At 38.3% G+C, this 13,425-nt stretch overlaps 1 protein-coding gene across 6 annotated transcripts in view; it reads left to right on the top strand.

Annotated features, from left to right (window-relative positions):
* SFMBT1 (Scm like with four mbt domains 1) overlaps positions 1 to 7,021 on the top strand; it is a 114,190-nt gene extending 107,169 nt beyond the window's left edge. For all 6 annotated transcript variants that reach the window (XM_040247184.1, XM_040247183.1, XM_040247187.1 and 3 more), the window contains 4 exons: positions 3,106 to 3,284; positions 3,468 to 3,713; positions 4,600 to 4,728; positions 5,545 to 7,021. In XM_040247184.1, the coding sequence (XP_040103118.1) occupies positions 3,106 to 3,284; positions 3,468 to 3,713; positions 4,600 to 4,728; positions 5,545 to 5,685 (695 nt within the window). In that variant the 3' untranslated portion in view covers positions 5,686 to 7,021. The remainder of the gene's footprint in view (positions 1 to 3,105; positions 3,285 to 3,467; positions 3,714 to 4,599; positions 4,729 to 5,544) is intronic.
* The last annotated feature ends 6,404 nt before the right edge of the window (positions 7,022 to 13,425 follow it).

Raw genomic sequence — 13,425 nt, 5'->3', positions numbered from 1 at the left:
GGAGAGTGAGGAAGGCTAAGACAGATAGTAAACAAGTGAAAAAACAGTACTGTGGAGAAAAATGGAGCAAAGTAGGAGAGTGAGGAAGGCTAACGTTGGGATGCTGTTCATACCGGTGGCCAAGGAAGGCTTCCTGACGGGTAACAGCCTGAAGGAAGCAGCCCAGCCGTGCAGACTTCGAGGGAAGAGGCAGGAGCGTGTTGTAACAACACCTGCTACCTCTCATGCTTATCTTTTCCCTGTGAAGCTACAAAAAGAAAAAATCATACAGAATGAAAAATTTTTAATATTTATTTATTTTGCTGCACGGGATCTTAGTTGTGGCACACAGGATCTTTAGTTGTAGCATGTGGGATCTAGTTCTCTGACCAGGGATCGAACCCAGGCCCCCTGCATTGGGAGCTCTGTGTCTTAGCCACTGGACCATCAGGGAGGTCCCCAAAATGAAGATCTTAATTTGGAGTCTTGTCAAGGCATTGTTACCCAGAGACAAAATTCTGATCCTACTTTTCTTTAAATCCTACAAGCCCTGAAATACGTAGGAGAATTAATATAGAGGTGGATTTTACCCTTTTAAACATGAAGATTTCTCTTATCGCACTGTAATTTTGTGTGTCTTTAATTTTATCATGTGGGCAAATCACCTAAGGATCTTGGTGAAGTGGAGATTCTGATTCTTCAGGGTGTATCTGGGGCCTAAGTGTCTTCATTTCCAACAAGATCCCAGATGCTGGTGATGCTGCTTATCCAAGGTCCATATTTAGCATGACAGGTTTTCTAATCAGTATATGAATCACAAAATCATATGAGAGTCTCACCTTCTTGTTTCCACTTATATTTATTGGAATGTAAACTTCTTAAGAGCAAGGTTTGTCTAGCTTATTATTATTGTGTCAGATTCAGCACTTAGGCAGATTGCAATGATTAGGAGCTAAGTGAAATGTACTGTTCATATAAGCACATGTTTTAAGCACACCAATTTGAGCCTTTGGTATTATTTGGATTATGTTACACTTTTTGTCTGAATTTATTTTTCACAATGAGATAATTGAAATTAGCCTAGATTTTAGGAGTCTTTATAATTTTTCCCAATTAGTAATTTAAGTAATATCAAATGGATTTATATTCTTTAATATTCATTAAAAAACTACATTATATTTTGATATTACTTTAATGTATAGCTCAGAGTTAAACTATATATGTGTTATTTTTTGAAGTATTTATACATTCTATAATTTATATGAAAATACAGAGGACCTAAAAATAGTCATAACAATTCTGACAAAGAAGAATAAAGTTGGAGGACTTACTCTGTCTGACTTCAAGTTTTACCATAAACTGTAGAAATCAAGAGTGTAGTATTGATGAAAGAATAGTCAAATCGAGTGATGGGACAGAATAGAGGGTCCAGAAAGAGACAAACATGTAGCTACAAGATTTTCAACAAAAATGACTAATGGGAAAGGGATTTCTTTCAACAAATGGCACTGGTACAATTGGACATCCAAATTGAAAAGGCAAAAACAAAACTCTTTGGCTCCACCTCACTATAGACAAAAATTAAATCAAGGTGTGTCATAGACCTCTTGTAAAACTAAAACTATAAAGCTTCTAGAAGAAAACAAGAAAAGTACCTCAAGATTTTGAGCTAGGTAAAAGTTGCTTAGAGAGGACACAGAATTCACTAACTAACCTGAAGGAAAAACTAATACATTCAACACTACAAAGTTAAAACTTTTGCTCTTTTAATGATAGTATTTATAAAAAGGAAAAGACAGTACACAGTCTTGGAGAAAAGATCTCATTTATTGTTTGTTTTGGCATCCCTGAATGGCACAGAGGAGAAAAGGTTCTTAATACGCATATCCAACAAAGAACTTGTCTCCAGAATATATTAAAAACTCACAACTCACTAAAAAGAGAAGTTTTGAAACTGGAGAAAGCTGGTAGTTGTACAACATTGTGACTACATTAATAGCACTCAGTTGTACATATTTATATGTTTAGTTGTCATGTGATTTTATCTCAATTTAAAAATAAGATAAAAAGGAATTAATCGGAAATTAGATAGTGGTGGTGGATTTATCTGTGTCTAAAAACCACTGAATATGTACACTAACAAATGATGGGTTTTATGTTATGTGAATTACATCTCAATTTTTAAAAAATGAAATAAGTGGAGAAAACTGTTTTAAAAAGTGAATAAAGACTTGAATAGGCACTTCACCAAAAAAGTTGCCAAAAGCACATGAAAATGTGCCCAATAGCATTAGTTGCCAGGGAAATGCAGGTTTAAACTATGATGAGAAATTACTATGTATCCACTGGATTGGCTGAAATGAAAAAAGACTGACAATCCCACACATTGGCAGCAGTGAACTGAGCAGCAGCGGTGAACTGAGCAGCAGCTCGATCTCTCGTACATTGCTGGTAGGAATGTAAAATTACATAACCCTCTTGGAAAACTTGCCAGTTTCTTCTGTGTCTACCATATGATCCAACAATTCCATTCCTAGGTATTGACCCAAGGAAAATGAAAACATGCCCACTAAAAGCCTTGTACAAGAATGTTCACTGCAACCTAATAATTCCAAAACTTGGAAACAGCCAGGTGCCTGTTGGCAGGAGAATAGATAAGCCAGTACATTCATACAATAGCATGCTATTCATCAATATGAAGAAATGAACGTCTCACACATACAGCATAAATGAAACTCAGAAACATTCTGCTGAGTGAAAAGGAGCCTTGTTGGAAAAAGTACTTACTGAATGATTCCTTAGATGAGGCAAAACTAACCTATAGTGACGGAAATTAGAATAATGGTTACTTCTGGTGAGGGGGACTGATGAGGGAGTGTGACACTGGGAACTGTCTCCATTGATGGGGATATTTTATATCTTGATAGGATTATCTAGGTTTATGCATTTGACAGTTACTAATTGAACTGTACATTCAGAATCTACACAGTTAAGATTATTCCATTATATGGAATTTAACCTTAAATACTCTGTATCCATTTTGTGTTATGATAGTGGAATCTCTTGTGGTTTGAGGTACACAAAAATAATGAAACTACTTCATTTTTCTTTGTCATACACATTTAGCACACTACTACGGAAAGAAGAAAAATAAAAGAATTGGGAGACCACCTGGTGGGCATAGTAACTTAGCATGTGCCCTGAAAAAAGCGAGTAAGAGGAGAAAGAGGCGAAAAAATGTTTTTGTTCATAAGAAGAAACGCTCCTCTGCATCTGTTGATAATACACCAGCAGGCTCTCCCCAGGTACGAGATGTGTGATGTACCAGTAATGTCTTTAAGCCAAGAGATCCCTACTTTACAATTCAAACAGAAAGAATATCTGCAGGTCTTTTTAAAATTCGAATCTCTAGCCCATGGAAGATGGTTTTGTGGTCCAGGAACTGATTTGTGTGCAATTTCAGTGATACATCTCCCCTTGTCCTCTAGGGAAGTGGGGGTGAAGATGAGGAGGACCCAGATGAAGGAGATGACGATTCCCTAAGTGAAGGTAGTACATCTGAGCAGCAGGATGAGCTCCAGGAAGAGTCAGAAATGTCAGAAAAAAAGTCATGCTCCTCCTCCCCCACCCAAAGTGAGATATCCACATCACTGCCTCCAGACAGACAGAGAAGAAAAAGAGAACTTCGCACTTTTTCATTTTCTGATGATGAGAATAAACCTCCTTCACCAAAGGTACCCATTTTAAAACTACAGTGTTCTTTTTTCTCCCTTGACAATTTCCCTTGACAATCTAATGGTGAATGATATTGGCATTACACTTATTTCAATATGGCATCAGTTGAATTTCCTGAGTCTCTTTTTCAAAGATCCCAAATTCAGATTTACTTGCATTTCAAGGATTATTTGGAGATTAGATAATAATAATCCTTATCAGGAGGAAAGTCCTTCAGAACGACAGCTTATTTTAAGTTACAAAAGTTTCATTGGTAGTTTACTAGTAGTCTCTTAGTTGTTTAGTTTAGGGAAAACTGTCTTTTTGATATTTTTCATGATATATATGGTTTTGTAGAAATAAAGTATTTATCTTTTTGGCTCCTGTTAAACCATTTTGTTGGTAGATTGATATATGCATATTATATAACACATACACACATTATGAGAATGGAAGCTAAGTTAGTGTTTTAAACTTGGATTGCTTTTAAAATACAGTCTGTGAACAGAAGTGGTTAAAAATGATTTCTTCTGATAATTTAGTTAAGCCTTCTCTTATTGGAAATACCAGCCCATTCACTTCTGCACCCTGACAGAGCATGAGCTAAAATAAACCAAGGAACAAATGGGAGATTTTTTTAAACTATTTTCCACTGTTAAATTATCCACATTATTTGTATTGAAACTTTGAGATACATTCTTGTCCATTGATATTTCTTATTATAAAAGACAAACAGTTTCTCAGTGCCTAATGTGTTTGGACCTTTGCATATTTGCTGGGAGAAATCATGTCCTAAAAGCACTTTGAATTCTGCCTTTTAAAGGGTTATGACTTTTTCTGTAGAGACTTTCTTAGAATGGAGTAGCTCTAACACCATTTGTTTTGCTTTTGTTGTGGGAAATGAAGGAAATAAGGATTGAAGTTGCTGAAAGGCTTCACCTGGACAGTAACCCCCTGAAGTGGAGTGTGGCGGACGTTGTGCGGTTCATCCGATCCACAGACTGTGCTCCGTTAGCAAGAATATTCCTAGACCAGGTATCACAGAGACCTTTAGTTTTTAGTAATGCGTCTCTTTAGCAAAGGACTATGGATATAATAGCAATAGCAATTTATTTAAAAGTCTTAGGAAAAATACTTCTATCCAAAAATAAAAAATGATTTCCCTGTTTAGGATAGAAACGTGATAAAAAGTTATTTATCTGACTTCCTTCACAGTTGAAGCAGATTGTTACTGCAGTCTTATTTTTCCTAAGAGTCTGTTTGTATCCCCCATTAAATAACTTAAAGTCAAGCATGCTATACTTAATTATCCTCTTATGCCAAAATAATGATTTGCTTATTTAAAAAAAGAATTAACATCTATAATATGTTAGGATCTAACAGAAATAGTCTGTGACGTTAAACAGTGAAATAAATTTTGTTTTGATAATTGAGGAGATTCACAACTGAACATCTTTGAAAAGCTTCTCAGGCTTTTATGAATTACAGAGCAGGAAAACATTGTAGTTTATAGGTAATATTTTCTTTCAGATTTAGGAAAGTTCCTCTAAAAAGATGATTCTTTCAACACATTTAGTTGTCAATTACAAGGCTAGTTAGTTTACTGGGTTTCTGCAGAACAGGATAGATTCTTACCTGTGGTAAAACTTTTATTATTCATTCTGAAGATTGATTAGTATAGAGGACCATGAGAGGTACTTAAAAGGAAATGTGTGATACTTATTTAAGGAGAAAAAGTAATGAAAAGCACAGGGACCCTGATTTTGACAAAACAAAGTGAACCAGGGCTGTCATGGTTGAGCTGCCATTCGTGTGCACATCATAGATAATTTGTATTTTATGCTTTAACAGGAAATTGATGGGCAGGCCCTATTGCTCCTTACTCTTCCCACTGTTCAAGAGTGCATGGACTTAAAACTGGGCCCTGCTATCAAACTTTGCCATCACATAGAGAGGATCAAGTTCGCTTTTTATGAACAGTTTGCCAACTGAGAAGGACAACCAAAGTAGGCTGTCTCTTTGAAGCACAAATGCAGCAAATCCCTCGCCCTGCTCTACAAGTGGAGCTGAAATAGTCCCAGGGCTCTGGGCCTGCAGGTGTTGGCTTGCTCTCTTTGCACTTTCAGGGAAGGAGGACCCACACCGAGGAAGCAAAAACTGCACAAAAGTGGCTCTCCTGCCAGTGAAAATGTGGGCATCTCTTGTTCATCAGATTGCAGTTTAAAAAAAAATAAAGATTGTGAAGAAAAGACTCATATGAGAAGAATAAGCATTTCCACTGGTGTGGCCTGGAAACGAAGAATAATCGAGGCTGCTGGCAAGCACCCTTTTGATTTTCTTTTTGTTCTCTCTGTTCCTTCCCATTGTAGTTGGAACTTTGTTCTCTGCTTTCTCTTTCTTGGGAAGAGAGGACATAGCTTTAAGTCAGCACTGATTTGGGACTGTGCCTCAGGCACATCAGTGCTTCATTGTCATGTGTTTTAAAGCTTTTTTAAATTAAAACGGTTCATTTTGGGGATGATTATGTGGCTCTAGGGTTTTGAATGTACAGTCACACTTTGATCCATTTTAAAATCTATTCTTAGGAGTTCCTTTGTTTACTACCTCTGTTGATAATTGAGCTCGTAGCCCTGTCTGAGGTTTTTTTTAATGATGCCATTTTTAAGCTACATGAACACTAAAACTATGACAGAAGTTGGAGGAAAAAGACAGTTTTCTTTCTTAAGAGTAATGTGTGGCACTTACACCAATTCCTTAACTGACTGATCTAAGAACTCTACTGTCATTGTTTTCCATCCTGACCTCGGTTGGGCTGCCTGTTTCAAGTAGTATCTCAAAGACTGTTGCTGTTTTAAGTTGAATTGCTCTCTCCCCACTAGTTCTCAGAGGGACTTCCATAGCTTTTATTTTGTATTTACTTTTCTCTACAGTTATTTGTCCAACTTCCATTTTGAGAGTCCTTACTTTGTGTAAAAATCAGTAGGTGTTTCCTGGACCCACAGTTAAAGCCCATTTCCCCATTTTTCTCAGTGTCTCTAGACAGATAGTATAGAAGCACAAAAGAGAAAATACATTTTGGCGGAGGGGGGAAGTGATGCAGAGCATCAAGTTTCTGTCACAGTATGTCCTTAGCGGCCGGATAAAGATCGAGAGATGGTTAAGGATTCTAGAAACATCTTTGACTAGTCACATTTACATTTTCTTTTATTGAACCTTTAAATTGAATGTATTCTACAGTCAGCTCCCACTCAAAAACTCAGTTTCCTTTTAACTGTTTCTTTTGACCCAGCTCAACTTGACTGACGTTAAACAGAAAAATTTTCACTTACGATTGCACTGGCTGTTGGCTGTTATAGAAGAATAGCATTTACTGTACTGTTTCTGCCATGAGGAATGAGGAAAGATACATACATAGGTTGCTTCTTTTAAATGGTTTGCTTTGCTGAATGGTTTTTCTTTTTTTTTAAGTATCCTAGTTACCTACAAATTTATAACCTAATCATTCCTCTTCAAGATTTGAAAATGTTTTAAAACTACAAAGTGGGTAAATTCTAAACAGTTATACAAATATAAGGTAATTTTGTTACAAATTTAAACTGATTGTGATTTTTTTCCTTTTCTTCCCTGGTGTTCCACCTTTTTTTTGGACCTTGGCAAACATTTTGTAGTCTTACTCTTCTCTTTATTGGATAATTTATGAACCACTTTAGTTCAAGCCCTCCAACCAAACTCTTTATTAATTCATCAACTCTTTGCTTAGGTTACTACCAGATATACCTGGGAAGAAGATTTAAGTAAAATTAATCTGTTTGAATGTATTGGGAGATCCAGTTTTTAAAGTTTTGATTGATTCTGTGCCACTGCAAGAGACATATATAGGATGCTTGGGAACAATTAGTCTTAAGTAGATCAAGTTTGGGGAGCAGGTATCTTGCATAATAATGTTTTCTGAGAGCGCAGCAGTCAACACACTATGGCAAGGAGTTCCTTGAAGTAGATCAGTGGAACAGAAAAGTCTGGAATTGATTAACATTGTTGTCTTATTTAGGAAAGTGGTATTTATTTTCTAAGAGAAAATTTACCAAATGTAACAATGAATATATTATCTCTCTTTTGACCTCTTCAGAAACCATAGAATTTAAAACACCTCCCTTCACAAGTGAGAGGGCAGAGCCCCTGAAAGACGAAATGCACGGACCTAAGTGCAGTCTCTGATCAGAGTCAGACCCTAGCCAGCTTGTCTGTTTACACCATGATTAATCAAGCTCAGCTTTCTCCTAGAGAGAAGCTGACTCTAAACTGGACAAGTCAGTAGGGTTTTTGTTAATATTGTTTTGCATTCTCATACCAAGATAATAGTTTATCAGGCAACTACAGTAAAGAAGCATGATATACCCCCAGCCCTTCCTCCCAGATATCACATAAGAGAGGATAATTATTTGGGAATTTTAAAGTAGGAAAACCTTCCCTGGTAGCTCAGTTGGTAAAGAATCTGCCTGCAATGCAGGAGACCCTGGTTCAATCCCTGGGTCAGGAAGATCCGCTGGAGAAGGGATGGGCTACCCACTCCAGTATTCTTGGGCTTCCCTTGTGGCTCAGCTGGTAAAGAATCCACCTGCAATGTGAGAGACCTGGGTTCGATCCCTGGGTTGAGAAGATCCCTTGGAGAAGGAAAAGGCAACCCACTCCAGTATTCTGGCCAGGGGAATTCCATGAACTGTATAGTCCATGGGGTGGCAGAGTCGGACACGACTGAGTGACTTTAACTTCAAAGTATAAAAGGGCTTTTAAAGTATAAAACTCCATTTGCCTCAATGTTGCTGGGGCTGGACTGGACAGTAGTGATGGTCTGATTCTTTTGATTCTAAAACAGATGTTAAACCTGATAATACGCAAACATGTTGGGTAAAATGTTTGTATATTGCCTATAGGTATGTGAACTTTGTTTTTAAAGATACCAACCTCTTAAATTTGTGAGAGGTACATTATGAGGGACTGCATTTGTCTAAATTTCACCTTCAGCTGGCTCAATAGCCTCCCTAAAGTCAGAAAGTTTTCCAGCATCAATTTTTGATCCTGAGTTGACAAGCTTGGAAACAGGTGAATGGATTATATCATACTTCTGGACTTTGAAGTTGATTAACCAACATAGACCTCTTATTGTAGTGTCAGTGTGTTAGGGAAACCTTTTATCGCCCGTGAAGGTTTGCTATGACATTTTGACTTTATTTTGTGGGCTTCTGGGAACTCATGCTGCTTTTTATTTGTAAACTACCTACCTCCATCTCTCAGTTGAAGCAGAATTGAGGTGGCTAATGCAGGAAATGTGCTAATGGGGTGGGAGGACACTTTTGTCTTGTCTGCCTTTTTTTAGTGATGTAGGTGCCACCCAGCATATATGAGGTCAGAAAAAGGTAGTTACCAACCTCTGGAAGAGTTGGGCTTCTTGGGTAAATATTTATTGAATTATGATAGAGGCAGACATGGAATACCAGTTCAGAACTTGACGTTTATATATTTCTTCTCCTGAAAGCAAAATCATTCTCACTATGAGAGAGAGGGCATTGGACCAAAGCTTCCTGAGGACTTGAATACATTTTACTTGTTCTCTTATCCCAATTGTCGCTAATACAGCACCTGAATACAGAGTGAAAGCTTTAGGAGGGCTCAGGTTAGATAGTATTCAGAACCATCCCCTCCCTCAAGCTGAAAAGTATCTCTGGGGCACACATAGAACATCAGGGAACTGTGAGATTTAACTAAATGGGGACATTGGGAAAACTATCATAGATTTACTTGGCACCTATCACCAAAGACTTTGCCGTAAGACACCGTGTACTGGTTTGATTGATGCCCACAGATGCTCTGAGAGAGTTGTTAGGAGCATAGCCTTGACAGTGGAAACAGACACCAGGTTTGAACTTCAGTGGTGTATATTGGGGATTTTGTGTAGCTGTGTATGTATGTGGAAGTTCAAAAGTGTTCAGTGTTATCAGTTGGCCTTTTGAAGATGGAGAAGGCAGGACTAACAAATGAAGTATAAATCTTAATGGGGACTGTGTACCCCCTTTAAAAATTTGAATGTCTTTGGTCTTTGGGTCCAGTGTAAGTAAGCATGTGTCATAGTCATGATGCTGGCTCAGAAACCCTGTAGGACAGAGGCTCCTGCAAAACAGAAAAGAAATCAATCACTTTCTTGCAAGTGTAATTCTTCCTTGATTTTATTCACGTTACAGTGTTTTCCTAGTGAATTTTTATGATTCTCTCCCATTGTGTGAGGATGTGCATATTTTAGAAGTTTGAATTTATCTAAATGAGCCTCCTATGGACTTGGAGTTTTGGAAGAAGAGTTCTAAAGTCCAGCCCAGTCCAGATGGATCTGGTTCCAAGCCTGCTTGCCTGGGATTTCCTCTGTACCTGTTGCAGGTTTCACAGCTAGTTCTGTTTCTAAAGGGAGCCTTGGGGTGAAGGTATAGAAGCTGATGGGCCCTAAGTGCACTAGAGATCAGTTTTCTTCATTCTCATGTTTCAGAAGTCTTAAGATTTTTGCAAGAACCGGCAAAACCAGGAATAGGGGTTGGAGAAATGAAACTCCATTCCGTTATGTCTCTTCTGACTTGATATACCATTTGGGTCTGTCCTGGTGCCAGGACCTATCACAAAGGACTGTCTTCAAAGGGAAACAAGCCACAGCCTTGTTGGACATGTCTTTAACTCCAGCAGCAAAACTGGGACCCAGAGCTCTCGGAAGGCAAAGGGTGACGCTCGCTAGTGAAATGAAGCTTTAATACCGTTGCTAATAGGTGTGCCTGTTCACAAGATGTGTGGGAATTCATTCCTAAGGGTTTCTATATGTTTTAGTTAATCTAGGAAGAATGGATGTGGGCAAATAGTGTTGAAAGAATGAGGATAGGCTCTTGGGGCAAATCCAGTCACAAAGCAGATGATTGAGGAAGATAACAGAGTTAAGACATAGTTAAAACTGGACAGTTCCTTAGCTTCTTTTGCAAGAAATCTCTAGGGAAGTGGACTTTGAATGTTTCTCCTGAGATTTTAAAGTGCTTGTTTATTTTCCTCTTCTTCTTATTCTTTTTTTTTTTTTTTTTTTTGGTTGAATACTCTGAAGACAATCAGAGGCCTGCCAGGGTGGGACTTCTGGCTGGTTCCAGCACTGTCCTTAGGCCTCTTTCTAACTCTAACTCATTGGAATTGATGCACTTTGTTAATGGATGTTGTCCTTTTTTTTTTTTTCTTCTTTTTTTTAAGCTGCTTGTTTGGAACAAAATGAAATGCATATTGCATTGTATCCTTCCTGCTTGCTGTTTTTCTCTTAAATTTAAAAGTTATGCATTGAGGATAAAGTACATTTAAGAAATATGCGGAAGAATACCTATTAAAATAACTCCCATCAAATTGGATAGTATAACTTCAAGGGATTAAGAAATAACTATTTTGGATGAATATTTTGCGCAGTGGTTTTTTTTTTTTTTTTTTTGGTTTGCGAATAAGAGTGTATATAAATGTGTGGTATATTACGACAGTTTTAAGTGGTTGTCAGAAAATTAAAACAGGTCTTAAGGTATATATTTAACTTCCTTTGACAGCAAGGAAGGCGTCTTGACCAGAGTAAATCCTTCAGAACTTTCCAGTGGGACCTCAGAGAATCATCTCTGAATGGAGGAGAAAGTTCGTGCTTCAATAAAATTAACCTTTCCAGAATTCTCTCCATCTCTCTTGCCGTCTGATCTTTTCCCCTCTGGATTTGGGTGCTTTTTAACTGCAGTTCAGAAAAGGTAGGGAGAGCAGAATTTCCCAGAGTGAGCTTCCTCCTGTCACTGGGGACTCTGCTCCTGATCTCTGAAGACTGTTGGTTTTTACTTTTGCCTTGGAACAGCAGCAACTGGCCTTAGGATTCCTCCGCATCTGGATGTGCAGAGCACTGCTTTGTCAAAAAATGCTTTTTTCAGCTCTCTGTGTAATTTTCTTTGAGCTGTGTCTTCAAGCAATCAGTAATCTCCTTACGCCCAACTGCAGTCTCTTTTGCTCTAAGTACACATCCTACTGATGGGTTCTCTATAAACATGAACTGTAACTTGAGCATACCCGTAAGGGACTTTCTAGACTTAAGACAACGGTAATGCAATTTTTCCTTACCTGTTTATTTTCTTAATCATTTTCTGTATTTTCCCATGGTCGCTACTTGTGGAGAGTTTTAAATTTTATAAATTAAAAATCAGTTTAATTTAAAAAAGCATTTTGTTGCATGCTCTCTGTGCCAGGCACTATGTTGGATTCAAAAGTGTGAATAAAAATCAGTTCCTGTCCTCAAGAGGCTCACACTCAGCTGAAAGAGAGAGGTGTGTACGGCCGTCTAGCAGTCTAGACTGCTAAAACTTTAGCAGTCTGAAAAGTTCCAGTGGAGCAGCCAGCACACACAAAGTAATCTGGATGCATGAAGCATGAGTAGCAGTTCATGATGCAGGGAAAAGGAAACTATTCCATGTAGCTAGAATGCTATGTATAGGCACAGAGGTGTGGAAGTACATTTTTTTTAAGAGAAGGGCTGGAGAATTGCCTCTAAGGTACCAATTAGCATTTGTGTTCCCCAGATAAGTTAGTATTCCTATTAACCAAGAAAGCTTTTGGATAGCATTTAATGTTTTATGTAATTGGATTTTTTAAAATTGAAATTTCTTGATGGCTATCTTAAGCGAAAGTTTCCCTAGATTTGATTTTTATTGTTCAACAAATGTACCCCAATGTCTACTGGAATAATACTGTGTACTTTGGCATTAAGTGGGTGCAATCCTGGTCAGGGACCTGAGAACAAGAGATGTATGGAGAAAAGCCAGAGGTGACAGAGAGTAGATGACAGAATGGGGACTAGAGGTCCTAGTTGAGGAAGAGAGCAAGTTCCAAGCAATCAGAGTTGAATGAGAATAAATGTGTTTATATGGAGGAAGGCTCTGGAGACTGAAAATACCAGCAACCTGGTTTTTTATGAATCACGTTCAAAATTAACAAGGTGGGGATATATTCACATGTTTACAGTATATACCCCATATATTTCTAAATGAAGGCAGTTAGATTGAAAATGACAATGTAAATTACGTTTATGGGGGAAAAAGTGGATTGGGGCCTGATGAATTTAAGCTATGCCTCTTGGGGACTTCCCTGGCTCTCCAGTGGTTAGCATTTCACCTTCCAATGTAGGAGGGTGCAGGTTCCATCCTTGGTCGGGGAGCTAAGATATCACATGCCTCCTGGCCAAAAACCCAAAACATAAAAGCAATATTGTAAAACGTTAAATAAAGACTTTAAAAACAGTCCACATCCCCCCCCCCCCCACACACACACACAAATCTTAAAAGATTAACCTTTGGCCAGTATATTGGTACTAACAAGAAAGGCAGGACGCCGAACGTCTGGGTTGAAAGGAATATCAGTTTTCCTCAACGACCTGCCTCAGAATAATCCAAGCTGCTTGCCGAAATGCAAGTTATTGGCTACCTCTCAGAACAACTGAATCGGAATCTGAGGGAGGAGTTAACTATTTTTTCACAAATTCTTCAGGGGTGAGGGGTTTATCTTGGAGGGAAAAGGATTTTAGACAGATCTTCCCTGCTTCTGCCCTCAGGACCAGGAGCTCAGGGTCCAGGGCGGGACTCTCAATCCGGTTTGAGTAGCCCGCCTCACCTGGTCCGTCCTACCTGTGGTGGGGACCCGAGACAC

This window comes from Oryx dammah, unplaced genomic scaffold (genome assembly GCF_014754425.2).
Source record: "Oryx dammah isolate SB20612 unplaced genomic scaffold, SCBI_Odam_1.1 HiC_scaffold_9, whole genome shotgun sequence".
NCBI classification, from domain to species: domain Eukaryota; kingdom Metazoa; phylum Chordata; class Mammalia; order Artiodactyla; family Bovidae; genus Oryx; species Oryx dammah.
The sequence above is the reverse complement of the archived record's forward strand: the minus strand, read 5'-3'. Positions and strand labels throughout refer to the sequence as shown.